We start from the raw sequence: 17854 nt of genomic DNA on the forward strand, positions 1-17854 counted from the left end.
ATCAGGCAAAATAAGGCAGAGTCCTTGGGTAAAATAAAGTGTCTATTTTGCAGATGATACTGTTGAACGATATTATACATGTGTTGCACCTATGTGCCCCTAGGGGGCGGCACTGCACAATTGTTCTTGATATATAAAACACCTTTCCTCATCTCGGTAACAAAAAAGTAAACTTAAAATGACAGAAACAGACTCATCTTCAACCAATAACTTTCAGGGATAAGATCTAGTCAAAACTCCAAACTATTTTATATTTTATATTGTTTAAGCAAAATTAACTCTACTCACATTACAAATATAAAATATATGGGATGCATTCATTAATGTGTTGTGACTCTCTTGCAATTACACAAATAATAAAAGTTTATTTTATATTAGCTGGCATGATCACCTGCATTTCAGTTGTTTAAAATAGAGCCTTAACATAATTGATATAAGGAATAGTGTTTATACTCTAAATGTAACACATTTTACATATTTAAAAAGGTTTAATGTGTACGAGAAAAGTAAAAGTAAAAGAAAATGTTACATATTGGTCATCAGAATTATCTGCAAAAAACATAGGCCAGAGGTTAAAAGTTAAACGGATATTTGAGGAGAACTGGGTTCAACGCAGTTCATCTTCGGCCTGTATTGTCTTCTTGATCCGAAGAAGCATCGTCGTGAACCACTGGTCCAACCGTGAAATGGTGTCAAACTCCTTTACCTGAGACAAAGGACACATTATAATAATCACAATATTTAATTCAAGAAAAAACATAATATAATTGTACACAAATAAAAAAAATCTATTATCTTTACCGAATCAGTATAGGCATCCACATTCTGCTCTTCACATGCATCGAAGAGTTTCTGAATGAATTAGAAAAGACAGATAATGGCACACAGTCAAATTAAATTAGTATTAAACACTGAAACAAAGTATTTACAATACAAAAGAACAAACCATACCTTCAGCAGTTTGCATTCTCGAGAGTCTGAAAAGGCTGGAAACATGTCCTCATACTTCTGCACAGCAATCTTTGTGAAATAACAAAAACATTTAAACATTTGCACAATTGTGTCTAATATTTCTGAACAGTACAAGTTCAATTCACCGTTGCATTTAGCATGTCTACACAGAAGTGACAGAGAGCCGCCTTAAAAAAGTGATCCTTGGCACTGTATTTCAGAAGCGTGCTGTCCATTGCATGTGTCCCAATCTTCAAGAGGGAGAAAATGCTTAATACATAACATAAAAAGTTTGTTTGTAGTCGGACAATAGGCAAGAACACACCTGTTCATAGATCTCGATAGCTTTTGGATACTGCTCCAACTGAGCAGCATAGGTTGCAACTTTCAGAAGGCACTTGTTAGCTGAACTAAAAAAAATTAAGAATCAAGACCAAAATTATAGGAAATGTGTAACGTTACCAGTACTGGATGTACATTTTATCCAACATATGCAATCACCTTGTGGACTCTTCACCTTTGTAATAATCTGCTGCTTGTTCATAATGTGCAACTGCCTAGAATGAAAAATCAGCATTTGAAACATGATTTTAGGCTAATTATAGTCACATAGAAAGTGGTGTATCAGCCATAAAAATGTGCTCTGATCAAACCTTATCAATGTCCACCAACTCCGTCTCGTATATTTCGGCTATGGTGATGTGATGTTTTGCAGCAATTGTAAAACGTCCCTGTACAGGAAAGACAAAACACAGGCTGCGTCAGTTGATGAACTATATTATTCTAAAATGCAGATAGAGACTCACCATATCTGTGTAGATTTCTATTGCTCTGTTTAGACAGTTAATTGCCTCTGTGGACACAAATTATAAACACATAATTAATTATCCGGTTAGCGATACTAGGGATTGACAGGAGCAGAAAATGTACCTTGTGGATCTGCTTTTTTGAAGGCATTTCCAGCATCGATGTAATTTGTTGCAGCATCATGTTTGCTTTGCATCTGCAGGTGGAGCCGTGCAGCTTGAGAGAAAGCATTCCCTGCAGCTGTGGAGACAATAAACAAGAGATCTTATTAAATGTGTCTCACACCAATCCAAACATAAAGCTTAGGATGGACAAAACATCTTACCACACCAGTTTTTGGCCATTTTATACATGTTTGCTGCCCTCACATACATGTCACATGCTTCCTCCAACTTGGACGAGCCCCTGTGTACGAGAAGATTTAAGACCGCATTAAACCTGTCAACAATAATGCATTTCTACTACAGTCAGTCTGTAATGGGAACATAGAAGTAAATATGTCAATCATCCTGGTGCAATATTTTCTGTTAATATAACAGCTGTAAATAAGAGTGTTTTTAAAAAGTTATGTTTTTTTTTTTAATTATTTACTTCTGTGTCTAATCTGTTTCTGTACCTAATCTGTGTTGCAACACTGGAATTTCCGAATTGTGGGACAAATAAAGGTAATTTTATTTTAATTCTCAACAATAAATAGAACACTCACACCTACACACACAAGATGAAGGGTTATTTAACACACACACACACACACAATGAAGGGTTATTACACACACACAAAGGGTTATTACAGACACACACACGAAGGGTTATTACAGACACACACGAAGGGTTATTACAGACGGACACGAAGGGTTATTACAGACACACACGAAGGGTTATTACAGACAGACACGAAGGGTTATTACAGACAGACACACACACACACACACACACGCACACACAATTTAACACATTATCATCATACAGCTGCAATATGGTAATGAACTGACCAAAACAATAGCACCACGGTGAAACGAATGTCCCGGGAGATAGTACCTCTCATTCCAATAAGTTTAGGTCACTAATGGAACAGACGTCAGAACTACTGGCCGTGTTAACATTCTGAACAAGATCACTTCACGGTTTGGTAAACATTAACCCCACTTCTTAAAAGTAAAAACAAGCGATGATACAATGTATTTAAATGGTTTGGATGTGTGTACTTGTATCGACTGAACCAACCTTTTGGCCTTTAGCATGGGCTGCTAAGGAGACGCTACGTTCAACAGAGCTAGCGTAAACACTCACCCAAACATCGATCCAAAAAATGATTGTGAAGATTTCATTTTCTTTTCCGCCTCAGCCATTAGGGCCGTCGCCTCTTTTTCTTTGGCACTGTTGTCCATTTTGCCACCACTTCTCAAAAGGATTAGAGACAGATGACAACAAACCTACACGATAACAGTTAGCAGTAGCCTGTGCCGCTGTGCCGCTCTGTCACATCAGCAGCAGCGCAGAGACCGTCCCAGTCATGTGACACAAGGTCCACAGCCTATAAGGGCTGTAAACACACTAGAGGGATCACGGACTCGGTTGCCATAGCGATAGTGACGACCCTACACGTGTCACACGAACCTATGAAGTTATGTGAATGAGTGGTCTTTCGTCTTCACTCTTACAACTCTTTTGTCCAGTTAACAGATTTCTTTTTCTTTTTCTGTGGAACCTGCAACTGTAGGTAACACCTGTAAAACAGAGTCAGACGAATTAAAAGAGACAGATTATGCTCTTTGTGGCGGCATTTCACCATTTTATTTGTGGAAAAGTGGCTATGTGACATTTTAGAACTCTACATGTCTACTCTACAATTTAAAAAAATAATCTCAACTAAGCAAAAGGATATGGGATAGGGAGATGGAGAAAACAGGTGCAGGAATCAACTTGAGTAAACAATGAATAGGAAATACTGTTGTAACAAAGTTAAAAGGTAATTGAAGTTAATATTACATCATGTGTCCCTTTTAAAGGGTTTACATGACATAATGGTATATTTGTGGTCCTAGTAATGCAACGGACACTTTGCATTTTTTTCTCAAAAAAGGTGGAAAGGTGCATTTACCGTCACCTAATGCAGTTGTAAGTCTTCAAAGTATGTGCTATACCAAAAAAAGGAGAGAAACAGAGAGAAATAGAGAAAGAGGAACAGAGAGAGAAAGAGAGGGATACATGGGAGATGTTCTGTTTTTGAAATATTTTGAATAATTTCGAAATGGCCAAACTCAAAACCCAATCTTAAACCATTATTTGTTAAAGTAGAGCTTCTCAAACTTTTTCTGGTGCACCCACCTTGGGAGATAGCCACCTCTGGGACAACGCAGAATTAGCACTTCACTGCTGTAAATAGAGTTTCAAGGAGAAGACACACTCAAGTTACTTCTTGTCACTGTGGATCACTTTTGCCACTGCAGGTCCATGACCGTCACACACAGACTGCGTTCTTCTTCTTTGGTGTTTTATGGCGGCTGGTATCCAAGCGTTACATTACCGTCAGACTTTATTCTGTAGACTTTATTCCAGAGCTGACTCTTCTTCTTTGGTACTTTGCCGTGGTTTAGGCTTAAGTCTTTAGGCTTTATTCTTTAGACTTATTCTTTAGACTTTATTCTTCTTCTCTCTCTTCTGTCCAAGTGCCGCTGTGCTCATGTGTCATTGCCGTCGCAAGACCAACTTTTGAACTTGTTGGACTAAAGTTTTTTTTGCTGACAGAGAATACTTTAAACGTTGTGCCAGTTGTATCACATATACAGACCCTGTCATTACAGAGGTATTAACCTTGGGTGACCAGATTTTATAAATTAAAAACTGGGACCCACCTGGGCATTCATGGCTCAATCGTTCAATCTTTTACACGGCTCACTTGTGAGTATTTAATCAGAGAGAATTCTGGAACATTGCATTTTTTGTGGTAATTTTCGAGCACAGTTTTCTCTATTTTGGCTAAATTAACTACAATATATGCCTCTCTTTACTGTCGGCCGTTATTAAAGTTGTCAAAAATCAGGACAACTGGGACATGTCTTTTATAAAACTGAGACAAATAATTGGCTTTGGGAACATTTTCTGGGACACGAGACAGAGGATACAAAAAATGGATTCTAGAATGTGTGATAGAATTTGAATAATTTTCCAGTCAGAACATGGCTGCCGGGACTGGACGTTGGTTACTATAGGTTACATGTCCCTCTAGTTTTCATTACACACATATTGAAACTCGGCTGTTACGACACTCTTCATGTAAAAAAGATGAACCATGGTAATCTTTACTCAGACACTGTACTGGATAATATCTTGACATATAAACTATTAAGTTCCAGATAGAAAATTATACTTTAAATCCTGTTGAACATATTTCGTTTGCAGCTTCTGTCAATAGGGTCAACTCTGTGTTCCCACGTTTGTTAGACCCTAACAAAGCTCAAAAAATGTTTTGAATACAGGGCGCTATATTCCCAGTTTAGAAATCTTCTTATAATCATATTATTATTATTATTATTATTATTATTATTATTATTTTTAATGTGTTTTAAATTGTGTGTGTTTTGCAGTTAATGTGTTTGAGATTGAGACCCCCCTCCTCAGGACACATATCCCTGGGTGTACTTGGCAGTAGTGTACCTGACAGAGCAGCCAGAGCAGACCCAGATGGGTATGATCCATGGATCTATTAAAATGATATAATCCCCATGGTATTGAATAGATCCATGGTATAATCCATATTATAATAGATCCATGGTATAATCCCGCACATTGACTCCGGCAGCGGGCTGGACGCCTGTTTCCTGCTGTAATTGGGTCCTGAACTGCAGCCCGTGCGAGGCCGTCCTGGAGACCCCGCGCAGCCTGCACCTCTTTCGTCTCGGGTGAGTTTCTTACAATGTAGATATTTCTCAATTAATCCGAATAACTGCTTGAAAGATGCAGAATGTTAGAGGCGCGGAAAAGGCTCGGATTGCACCACGACTATAATCCAAAATTACGATCCCTCAAGGCGCTGTTACCCGGTCATTTTACACCGAATTCCCAAGCATAGCCCCTCATCCAAGAGTCTCCAACATTAACTCATATTTTACTTGCAAGGGGAGTGATTGCTCGCTGCCTAATTATGTTTGTTTGTATATGCAAGTACTATTGGTGTGTTTTGGTTAAGCAATAGACTCGATTTAGTGCTTAAGGATCGAAATCGCATCCATCGGTGGTTTGTTTTGAATGTCAAAGGCTGTGGCTAGCTGGACCTCTCAATATTGTTGATGGCTGGTTTGCTAAGAAGGCTAGTTAGCTTGGCTAGCGACAGCTAGTCAGTTTAATACTTTTAAATACAAACTATTACAAAAATTACACGCCTAAAAACTATATTTTACTCTCATTTACAAAGGTGTATTGGTTTACCAAAAAGGCTAAGCCTGACAAACATTCAAAGTCTTCATGCAAATCATTGTTTTTAAAAAAAAAAACACACAAAAAAACACGGACTAGCATGTAGCCGCTCTCCATTCATATCCTGCGCACCTTCTCTGCTCACCGAGTAATGGCCACAATCCTTTGCCTTTTAGTAATAGAAGTGGCGTATGCAATTGTTAAACTATAGTTTAAAGTCAGGGTTTGTAAAGTGTGCAGCATTACATGTTTGACGTTACAATATTGCAAAAGCCAAACCTTTACACAGCTTCTCACCTGGTTAAAACCGCGCGTTTTTGGTTTGTTGTTTGCCGTCAGTCGCTGCACCACATTTGTATAAAGTAAAAAAAATATATTTTTACTGGACATTTACGGAGTTTTGTGGACTATTCATGATGTAGACCTAACCACATTTTATAATAATACAGTTGTCATGGATGATGAAGACGGCAGGTGCCTTCTCGATGTAATTTGGTAAGCTATACCTTTACAACGCTTTGCATTATTTTAAAATGTAACATACTGATATCTTCCCATTCTGTTAAATTGTAGTGACCCAGAAGCTCTAAATGACTTTCTCCATGGCTCTGAAACCCACGTAAGTATTTGTCTGAATTCTGGTTATTATTTTTAAGTGGTATTACACTTTTTATATTCTGTACAAACACTTGTTTACTTTCGCTCTTACTCAGATGCTTTTTGCCCTTTCCCAACATTCTTTCAACCCCTAGCTATTCAATGTTCTGATGGCACTCTTCTCCCTATTATCATCTGTGAACATCAAATGGAGTCCTCAAAATAATTAAATAATAAAATAAAACTGCCTTTTTAAATCCCCTTATTTGAAACCTAATAAATATTCCTCTGTAGCTCCTTTCAGTTGTTGGTTCTAACATGGTTCTGTGTACTTGCCCCTCTCCTGATTTTTCCTCTTTCCTGTCCTGGTGGCTTTTGACTGCTGCTTTGGGTGCCTTGGGCTTTCTGTCTATCTTGCTCTTGGTGGGTGTCTCTGTAGTTGGACACTGATGACCTTTTGGATGGTTCGAGTGATCCCTCCAGTTCGTTCTTCTCTGCCGCAGGGGTGAGTAAAATCCCCCATTCTCCTTCATCTGTTCATCTCCTCCTCATGTTCTTCCTTTCCACTAACACTGCAAGCGCAGCCACTCTGTAAACTTGTGTTAATGTATGTGCAGTTTTGTTGTGTAATGTGTCACAAATTATTTTGTTTTTGATTAAGGGCCATGTATCTGAAGTTCAGCCCACAGTGCAGCTCTCTGCAAATGAGCCGGCAGGCCTGCCCAGAGTCAGCGTTGACTTGGATTTCTTGGAAGATGATGACATTCTGGGTGGATCTCCAGGCGGTGAAAGTGGGAGCAATGGTATTGGGACAAATCATGAGCCCTGCGACATCCTCCAGCAGAGCTTGGCTGAAGCAAACATCACAGAGCAAAGCCTTCAAGAGGCAGAGGCAGAGCTGGACCTGGGATCCTTTGGTATCCCAGGACTTACTCAAGTGGTTCAGACGCTGCCTGATGCCAGCCTCACTGGGGCAGGAGGCACTGTTGGTGTAGGAATAGGTGTTGGCGGGTCAGGAACTATTTTCACTGGAGCAGGCCCAAGTTCTACTGCAACTCCCCCCAATTCTGCAGCTGATATGCTGGGCTCAGTTCTTGCTCAACAGGGCCTTCAGCTTCAACCCCAAGTAATGAACAAGGCCATAAGTGTGCAGCCTTTCATGCAGCCCGTAGGCCTTGGAAATGTAACCCTTCAGCCCATTTCAAGTCTCCATACACTTCCCAATGGCAGTCAGTCTGGGTTAGGAATTGGACAAATTCAAGTTGTCGGTCAGCCTACAGTTATGACCATCAATCAGTCTGGGCAGCCAATTTTAGCAAAAGCAATGGGTGGTTATCAGCTTCACCAGTCTGCACCTGAGATTTCAGGAGGTGGCTCTCAAGCTAGCCTTGGAAGCTCAGGAAGTGGGCTTCTGATCCAAGGTAACAAAGCCACGTTAGGATCCCCAGCTTTAAATGGACCTGCCGTTTGTGTCAGCAGCACCAACAGTAGCAGCAGTGGCAGTACAGTAACTGCCACTGCTGGGATTGTGGGATTTAGCAACACCCCTCTGGCTTCAGGAATGACATCACAGACACAAAGTCAAATCATGCAGAACGTTATCATCCAACGCACACCAACACCAATTCAGCCCAAACCACCTCAGGGTGGAGCCATCCAGCCAAAACTTTACAAACAGCAACAGCCACAACCCACACCTCAGGCCCATCAAAATGAAGCTCACAAGGGTCTAGGGCTACAGCAGATTCCTGTCTCTGCAGCTCAAAATGTAGCCTTCCTGGCAGGAAAAACTGGCTCTAATGTGGTCCTAAGCACCCAAGCCCCATCACAAGCCTCACAGTTTCAACAAACGCTATTCAAACAACAAGGAGCACAAGCATCTGGCAAACCTCTCAGTGTACATTTATTAAACCAATCTGGAAGCATTGTATTTCCTTCTCAGACTGTTCTCCAAGGTCAGAATCCTCAGTTTGTTCAGTTGCAGGCTGGGGGTCAAATCCTCACGCACCATCCGGGAGGCCACATCATAACCAGCCAGGGTCCAGGAGGACAGATCATTGCAAACCAGATTTTAACAACAAATCAGAACATCAACCTTGGGCAAGTCTTGACGTCACAGGGTCCTTCTGGAGCAGCACACATTCTTTCTGGTCCCATCCAACTCCAATCTGGTCAGATGGGCACACACCTCTTTCAGATGCCAGTTACTTTGGCTCAAACTCATAATCAGGCCCAGACACACACAGTTGCAGGCCACGCACAGACAGTCATACAGGGCATGCCCATCCAGAACCCCCTGATGTTGAGTCAGGTGGAAGGGCTTAGCCCGGCAGTTAGTCTTCAGACAAACATACAGCCACAAACGGGTGGAATACCAAGCAGTGGCAACAGCAGTAGTATTACAGCAGGGATCACGGCCCAGGGGCAGCCGGAGTGTGTCACGGTTTTGGGAAGTTCCACAGAGCAGACCTCTCATCCCACACAGTTACATGTACAACAGCCTTCAGTTGTAGCCATGCAGCCAACTCCCAGCGCCTCTTCAGCCACTCCCATACCATCGTCATCTCCGTCCATCTCAGTCTCCACCTCTTCCACCATGACAACAATGGGGCTGGTACCCCATCAAACTCAGCAAAATCCAGGACGACTTGTGTTTACCAACCAGGGATCCAGCATGATCCTGAGCCAAGAGTCTCTACAAATGTTCCTTCAACAGGTATGTTTTGCATCTTCTCAATAGGCATTTTATTTTTTTCCCTGCATAACCGTCTTGAATAGATAATGGGTCTGATTTTGGTTTTGATTTTTTTGGTGATTATCTCATTCCACATTGCCTCAATCTCGCTTCCTTTTTGACACCCGTGAATGGTAAATGTACTCCTATCAGGAACGGCAGCATCAAAAAGAGAAAGAGTCTACCCCCTCTGTGGGAGTGCCAGCATCTGTAATCGTCAGCAGCCACAACATCCATGCTCCGGCCCCTTCTGTCCATAACAGCCAGTTAACAGAGTCTTGGGTCACTCAGAGCCCCTCCCTTGGCCCCTCCCACTTGACTGCAGTGGTAAAGCAGGTAGAAAAGCCCTTTATATTAAGCCCCACCCACCTGTCGCTGCTGCTGTTAGGATTTCTTACCCTTTCCCCCCATCACCGCTTTGTATTTCTCTTTTCTAATCCTCCTTTTATGCTTCTCTTAATCATGCACTCCTTTGACAATTCTTTAACATAATAGTATTTTTACAACTGTACATAACACATAATGCCGTTTTACTGCAAATCCCTTTTTAAAAAGGCCAATTAACTAAATCTAAAAAGGTCAACATTAGTTGCACAAAGTATAATAATTTATAATAACTGTAATTTGCATGTTTAGTAACATCTTTTGCCTGATCTGATCTATGTAAATCCGCCCATATCCCCCTAAACGTCAATATCCATACAAAAATGAGGAAAAACCTTCCCCAAATACTACACAACCCTTTTTCAGCAAACAATTTTGTCAGGTTTTTGCAGCGGTCCTGTCATATATATTCATATTCACATTCATTCATTCATTCATTCATTCATTGCACCACATCTTTTTTTCAACTGTTATTATTAATATTGCACCTGTTATAATGGCAGATACTCCGATACAATGTTTTGAAACAATGGACCATGCATTTCTCTGGTTAATCCTTTTGTAAATACCTCATCAAACAAAGATAATGACGCTTTTATGTGATGTCGGATAAATCGTATGGACTTTTGGATTGTGGGTTGCGTTTGATTGGGTTTAGAGTTCACAACTGAAATGGATTGTAAGATATTGTGTATACATTTTTTATAATTGTGATTTAAATTATTACTCTTAACTTACTTATTTTCGGAATGTGCCCTCACTCTGCCCAAAACCTTGAGCGAAACCACTTTTCTTATCATATTTTAAAAATAAGAGTGTAAACAATATTACTTATAAAATATATTGGTGCTATACTTTCTCTACAGGTCAATTTTGACTGTATTGAATTAACTGTTTGAAATAATTATGAGCCAAATATATAAGATAATGGGCGTATGCTATAGTGAGAAATCTCTCAGAGAACTGGGGTTATGAAGGTAACCTAAAGATTTTTGCCATTGAAGAGTAGCTCTGGTATTGTGCAAACTTTAAGTTTGGGATATCTACTTTAAGCAACTTCAGAAATGTCTTTTGGCTCAAAATAGAAGGTCTCAAGATTCAACATAAAGCACCTGAACTCAAACCTGTTGCCTGGACAAACTCCGTCCTGGAATAAATCTCCCCGATGAACTACTTAGATCATGTTCCAGACGATAGCATTTTATATAGAAAAGGGAAAGTCTTGTCTTGGCTGGCCAGGCAACACATCCAAACATACACTACTTACTTTTAGGTTCTGTTTTTATTTTTTCAATTTGATTTCTTCAATTTGCACAAAGACATTGTTTACAATTATATAATTTCTACATCAACATTGGGGCTAAACAATTAATTTGATTTTAATTGCCATTTGGTTGCAATTAGCTAAGGCTTCAAAGGCATAATAATGCAATATACTAAATCTCGGTCTTGCGTCCCTCTGTGGATGAGACCACCATAAACTCTATAACTTCCTAAAATTAATCATCCTTTTTAGACGTAACCGCTCAAATATTTGTTCTTCTGAATGTATTAAATTTGCCTGTTGCGTTTATATTCATAGTTCGGTTTCTGTTCATTGACATACACAGTCCTAATCAAATAAATCAAAACAAACTCTTTAAATACACATGAAATGCAAAATGTTCTCAAAATTGTTCAGCCCTAATCAGCGTTATTGTGCTTCTCTTATTTCCTTGTGTATCTTTGTGTCCAATCAGAATCACTGTGGGCTTGCTCAATTATTGTTTTTGTACAACTTTGTACGCTTTCTCAATGTTTGACATTGATGTGTGGAAATTGATAACGATTTCTCTGTAATTCAGACTGTATTTCTCATGATTATATTTCCATAGGTTCCTTCTACCGGACATCAGCAACCTTTGAAGATCCAGAACATGTGCCCTTCACCTGTCTTGCCCACTCACCCCACTGCACAACGTGTTTCCGAAAGCCCCCAGCCCTGTCCGTCTCCACTCACTTTAAGTCAACACATACAGTCCCCACACCACCAACAATCCAGACCGCCCTCCCAACCTCAGCCCCAGAATCAGACTCCTTCTCGTTCCTGCACACCATCACACCCTCCACTATTTATAATTCATAACCAAAGTGTAGAATCCCCTCAGCCAACGTCACAGCCACAGACCACTATTCAAGTTCAGCTTCAGCCCCAACCCCAGCCCACCTCTCACCCTGTCCATCAGCAAGAAATGCCTTTGTCGCAGTCCCCAAAACCTGCCTCTGCACAGCATCAGTTCAGCACATCCACCATAAACGCAGTGTCTAGTGGAGTAGTGAAAGCCCAAGTTCCTGTTTTGGGCCTCTCGACAGAACAGCAGCACCACCTGCAATTGATAACGGCGCAAATCCAGACGTTGTCAACTATTGCCCAGCCCTCACCTCAGCAAAAACAACTGCTGGAAAAGCTTCACCAGGTATTAAATGACCAATCTGCTTGTGCCAAAAAGCCAAATATCAACGTTTCTTTTTTTTAAATAAATCTTGCTTATGTTCTGTAGGTTCATCATAACATTGTGCTGCAGTCAAAGCAGCTCTCTCAGCCTAAAATACAACCTCAAGCAATGACTCATTTTGGCTCCCAGCAAGATGTGCCTCTTGACAAAGTGACATCGAGTGCTGGTCTGCCTGCTCAGATCAGCTCAGTGCTGCAGCCAACGTCAGTAGTTGTGAAAACCGCTGCAACAGGTGAGAAACCTGTCATTTAATAATATGCAAACCTGTCATTTAATAATATGCCATGACACCCACAATATGTTTTTTTTCATTTTTGTGATAATTATTTGTCTTAGGAGCAAGTGACTTACAAGTTTTCTCAGGAGCCCAAGGACCAGCTGTCACTCCTACCTGCCTTAACCAGCCTGCACAGGTATGCATGTGGTCTCTGCCATGCCATTAAATCAATTCGGTAAATAAAATGTAACTCATGTTCTCACCAGGTTCAGCCAAAGCCAGGGGTGATTAGCTCAGTTGGAGGACTGACCCTGGGTAAAGGAGGGGTGCAACTACAAGTATTAGGAACTAGTCTGACTCCAATGCCTGCTCCACAACCACCTGCTGCTGTACAAACCCATGTGAGAAAACGCAATATCTCTATTACAGGATCATAATTCGTTTTATTCACTTGTTTACAACACATTTGCAGACAACAATGAAGATGCCTTTTACTGCAGAGCCAAGCAAGGAAGCAAGGTAAGTGTCAGGATCATTTGAATTTCAAATCATGGTTCATTTCTTGTATGACTGAATCAAAGAATTTCACTTTAGGTTTCTAGAACAGCTAAGAAAACAACAGGGTTCAGCGCTTCATCCAAACTACGGTGCTCCTTTTAACACATTTGAGGACACACTGCATAGACTACTGCCTTATCATCTCTACCAAGGAACTGTACACTCCTCAGAGGATTATGAGAAAGGTTACAACTTGTTCTTTTGGTTTATTTTTGGTTAAAGTCTTTCTCTGTACTGTATAATTTTATGCTATCCACTTTATACAATATATAGTTTGATTTTGTTATGTTTTGGTTGCAGTGGATGAAGAATTTGAGAGGGTATCCTCCATGCTTCAGATGCGGACACAGGCTATGGTGGATAAATACAGACATTTGCTTTTTTCAGAATCCAAGGTACCTTCCCAAAGCAAAGATTTTCATTGTATTTGTGATCAGATTTTGAATTGTTTTTCTGCTTGTATTTTAGCAGAGGCTGGGTCCCTCCGCGGAGATGGTGATGATTGACCGCATGTTCATCCAGGAAGAGAAGGTTGCAATAAGTCAAGATAGAATTTTGGCCAAGGAGAGACCAGGTATTTTTTTACTACATACTTGTAGGCATTATAGCAAAGTTATAGAAAAATTTGGGAATGGGCTGCAGCTATTGATTATTTTATTTAGTAATCTTTATTTTCTTTGTGCTACTTGTGGTCAAATGGATAGCACACATGTCTGCTGTGTGGGGCAGGTTGCAGCGTCTCGACAATTTGCTGCACGTCATTCCCTGGTCTCATTCCCATTTCATGCTGCACCGTCCTGTCGAATAAAGCCTACGAGCAATTTTTTGTATTTTTTCTAAACATTCCGTAACTATTTTTTAAAGCATATTAAAACTTTTCTTTTTTTAAAATTAAAACTGCAACATTTCACTTCACCGGACCAACTGTCCATAATGAGTGCATCTGCCACATTTCAGTCTCTTTGATATTGTGTTGAAGCCGTGAAAAGGGATTCATTTCAATCTTCCACAGAAAAGAAAGAAAAATGACACTGCATTTATTATTCTGTTCAAATATATACAAAGAACTAGAAATTAACATGTCACCAGACTATAAATATATCAGACTAAATCTGACAAACAATTAAACAATTACAGTAGCTATTAATTAATTTGCATTTTATATTGCATCACTTCAGCTAAGATAAGAGTAGTCGATCTACATGTGTTTGTTTACCTTGTGTTTTGAGTGCTGTAACTCTCCAGCTCTGCAGATGATTCTTCACTGCTCTGCGTGCTGTTCAGTTTAGCCTCCCATGTCTTCGCCTCGTTATTGTGGATTTTTTATTTGCGGTCCTCCGTGCTCGCACACAACAAAAGTACACTTCAGCCACCCTTGTACGTTTATATAATATCCCGCACTCTACCCGCTTGTGCTTTAGTTGCTTCAGGCGCCGTGTGGAAACAAGCTCTGTTTGAAACACGCCCCACAAGTGGTTCCTGTGCCACACATTCACACTTTAATTCAATATCTAAATTAAATAAATCAACGAGGCAATAAAGTAATTCCCAAAGTTTTTTTGTAATTAAATTAGATTCGAATCCAACCTGATTTTAATTTTTAATTCTTTAATAAATAAGGGGTCTATTTTGAGAGACTTATCTGGATGCATTTTCAAATTAGCCATATTTTTTTTCTAGATTGATACATTTCACAGTATATATTTTTTGATTGCTGATTTTTACTGTTTTCTTGCAGAGGAGTTTTTGGCAAATGTGCAGAAATGGGAGAGTGCTGCGTTTTCCTCAGAGAAGTCTTCTCCTTCCCCTGAAGCCACGTCAGGAAGTCAAGAGGCTGCTGCTTCTCTCGGTTTAGTTCTTGCCTCTGCTCCTACACCAAATGTGACCCCAAAACCTCCTACTCCACCAGCACCAGCCCCTCTTCTCGTCCCTCCTCCCGTCCCACCCGTTTCCACCCCAGCTCCTGTCCCTACTATTTCAGTACCAGCCCCTTCTCATATCCCTACTACAACTCGTGCTGCAGTGCCCCCTGCTGCCTCTGCACCTTCTGCCTCTCCTTTCCCTTCAACCAAACTGGTCATAAAACAGGGAGGCAGCGGAGCTTCGGTGTCGTGGTCCAGTAGTTGCCCCACACCTCCCATTGACGCTACAAAACCAACCGCAGAGCCCACGGTGACTCCAACCTCCTCTCTCAATCGGGCCTCTGCTGCTTCATCCTCTCATTTTTCTTCTTCTCCGTTCAACTCTAAAGCATCTGATGACGACGACACTTTATTGCAGCGGACTAGTAAACCACCCATAAAGACCTACGAAGCTCGCAGGAGGATTGGCTTGAAGCTCAAAATCAAGCAGGATCAGGCAGGCTTCAGTAAGGTGGTCCACAACACTGCCTTAGATCCTGTGCACACACCTCAAGCTCAGCGCAGCAGTCAGTCCACACAGCCACCGTCAAATAAGCCAAACTCTGCTGTACTAGACCCAAAATGCCCCCCTTCGTCCACCTCTGCAACTACTGTCATTCGGACTCAGACACCTGTTTGCACTAGTGGTTCCTCAACATATCTCCCCTCAGTAAGCACAGCTCAGTCTAAACCAGAGCTTCATCCTTCGAGAAGTCATCCTTTCAGCAAAAAATCTCCCTCTACTTTGTACAACCCCTCTGTTCAAATGAATGGGACAATGGAACATCACAGTGCAGGCGGAGTCAAACCCAACCCTGCTGCCTCTAGCACTTCATCACAGACCACTTGTCGTCTGCCCCTTAGAAAAACCTACCGTGAAAATGTCAGTCCTCGTGTTCGCCCTGGCATACCAGGAGGAGGCGATGAGGGTTATCCCCGAACCACAGGTTCACCATCCAGTCACAAATCTTCTCCCTCAGAAAGGACAGTCATTGCCAGTGTGAAGGTAGAAAAGAGAGACCACAAAGAGCATGTGTATAGAGAATCTAGTAATAATGTGGGCCGATTAGAAAGTGCAATGCATGGGTTGGACCACGTAGATGAGGTCTTCAGTCGCGGTCTTAAAACCTCACAACGTAATGTGCCACAGCTTTCGGACAGGGACTGTTCCAAAGAGAGGCAGGGTGAGCATACAGATTTTGAAACTGGTGAGAGTAAATACAAAAAGATGAAAAACAGACAAAGGGCAGGTGGGACATTTCGAATGGACCAGCACGCCCCTGGACCCCCGTCCCCAGAGTCTTTCACCCGAGACTCTCTGCTTCCCGCTAAACGCTGCAAGTCGGACTCTCCGGATATGGATAATGCCAGTTTCTCTAGTGGCAGTCCCCCCGATGACTCTTTGAATGAGCACTTGCAATGCGCAATTGACAGCATCCTAAACCTGCAGCAGGAGCCCACTGGCCACGGCTCTCACATTAAAAGTAGACCTCACCACGACCACCACCTACAGGGGGTCTCAACCCCTCTGTCTCACAGACAGTCTCACTCTGTCTTGCCGTCCGCCTCATCGTCCTCCCTGGCCCAGCACCCTCAGGTCCGTGGCAGAGGCCACAATGGCAGCCTGGTGCCCCAGACTCAGAGCAGATAACAGGCCCTCAACCACTGACACTGGGGACTAACGTGAGAGTGCGTGGAAGTGGGTAAAACGGTATCACTGTATACTCTGCCGAGATGTGATGGCTTGATTTGTTCATTTGAATTGTCCAGACATTTCTGTCTTTACTGTTTAAGGTACACGTGTGAATTGTGGAACGCTATTTTCATGTATATTAATATGCCTGGATTTTTTGGGGATTCTCAGTCAAACAAAATGGTCAAATAGTGCAGAGTTCCCTATTCTCTATATCTCTTTCTTTTCATCTAGTATTTCTACATTCCGTCACAATATTTGGGTATATAAGGAATTCTATATTCTGCACTTATTACTGTATAGACGACCCCAAAAATTAACTGTAACATGTCAACATTTGTGCTTTAATTTGTCCTCTTTCACTGCAAATACAGTTTTGACATTGAAGAATCACAATATATATTGGCCGTATGATATTATTACTAAGAGATTTACTACATTTTGGTAAAACCATTACTGTGTTATTCTTGGAGTTCAACGTGACTTATTTTTTTTTCCCTCAAAGGCTAAATTTCAACTGAAATCGATGCTTTCTCATTCTGGCTGCTTAAAGTCACAGATTTGTCCAGAAGGGGGCAGGTCATTTCTTAATTTCTACCTGTTCAGTGTGTGTGCAGTCTCAAGTCTTTCATCTTTTCTCCCTCCTTTGTGTCTGCCTACTTCTGATGGACAATTCAAAAACAAACATCACAGTGAAAATGGAGAAAAAAGGAACAATAATAATGTACAAAAAGAATTTGAAGTATAGTATTACAGAATAATTTTGTATTTATTGTGTATAATGACACTTTTTAAAAAAAGAAATGTACATTTAGTAAAACTGTAAATTAAACATTGCTTCTTATGAAATGTAGAATTTTTGTTTGTCTTTTGTCACTCTTGGTATTGGATATATTTGGAGTTTTGTGTGGAGGAAATAACGCTGTACATGAACGTATTGGCCGGTTGGTGGTGCATGAGCAAGAACTCCTACTTTGAATATTTTGGAGCCTCTCTTTTTAGTCTGGGAGGAGCGAACAGCACAAGTGAAAGTTTTGTTCAAATTGAGTCGTATGAGGTTAATCTCCATGAAATATATATTGGTGTTTTTACTATAATTTA

General features: G+C 41.0%; 2 protein-coding genes across 4 annotated transcripts; one reads left to right on the top strand and one right to left on the bottom strand.

Moving 5' to 3' along the window:
- Window positions 1-347: 347 nt before the first annotated feature.
- On the bottom strand, window positions 348-3272 carry napab (N-ethylmaleimide-sensitive factor attachment protein, alpha b). The gene is made up of 11 exons (XM_072452930.1): window positions 3049-3272; window positions 2084-2163; window positions 1882-1998; window positions 1758-1804; window positions 1605-1682; window positions 1453-1508; window positions 1277-1361; window positions 1098-1202; window positions 952-1020; window positions 802-852; window positions 348-706 (listed from the first exon to the last, which is right to left on the bottom strand). Exons 1-11 carry the CDS (start codon window positions 3144-3146, stop codon window positions 608-610), a joined length of 885 nt encoding a protein of 294 aa, XP_072309031.1. The 5' UTR covers window positions 3147-3272; the 3' UTR covers window positions 348-607.
- A 2245-nt stretch (window positions 3273-5517) lies between these two features.
- On the top strand, window positions 5518-17609 carry bicra (BRD4 interacting chromatin remodeling complex associated protein). Of its 3 annotated transcripts, XM_072452940.1 has the most exons (15): window positions 5518-5660; window positions 6624-6669; window positions 6748-6793; window positions 7211-7276; window positions 7433-9487; window positions 9659-9841; window positions 11764-12345; window positions 12430-12616; window positions 12721-12797; window positions 12868-13002; window positions 13074-13120; window positions 13196-13344; window positions 13460-13554; window positions 13628-13733; window positions 14898-17609. In XM_072452940.1, the coding sequence occupies exons 2-15, from the start codon at window positions 6629-6631 to the stop codon at window positions 16709-16711; spliced, it is 5583 nt and encodes a 1860-aa protein (XP_072309041.1). In that variant the 5' UTR covers window positions 5518-5660; window positions 6624-6628; the 3' UTR covers window positions 16712-17609. The 3 variants fall into 3 exon arrangements, with proteins under 3 accessions (XP_072309041.1, XP_072309056.1, XP_072309047.1); XM_072452955.1 differs by lacking the exon at window positions 9659-9841; XM_072452946.1 differs by lacking the exon at window positions 7211-7276.
- The last annotated feature ends 245 nt before the right edge of the window (window positions 17610-17854 follow it).

This window comes from Eucyclogobius newberryi, unplaced genomic scaffold (assembly GCF_026437365.1).
Source record: "Eucyclogobius newberryi isolate DKJ021-1_F unplaced genomic scaffold, fEucNew1.0.hap1 SCAF_10, whole genome shotgun sequence".
Taxonomy (NCBI): Eukaryota; Metazoa; Chordata; class Actinopteri; order Gobiiformes; family Gobiidae; genus Eucyclogobius; species Eucyclogobius newberryi.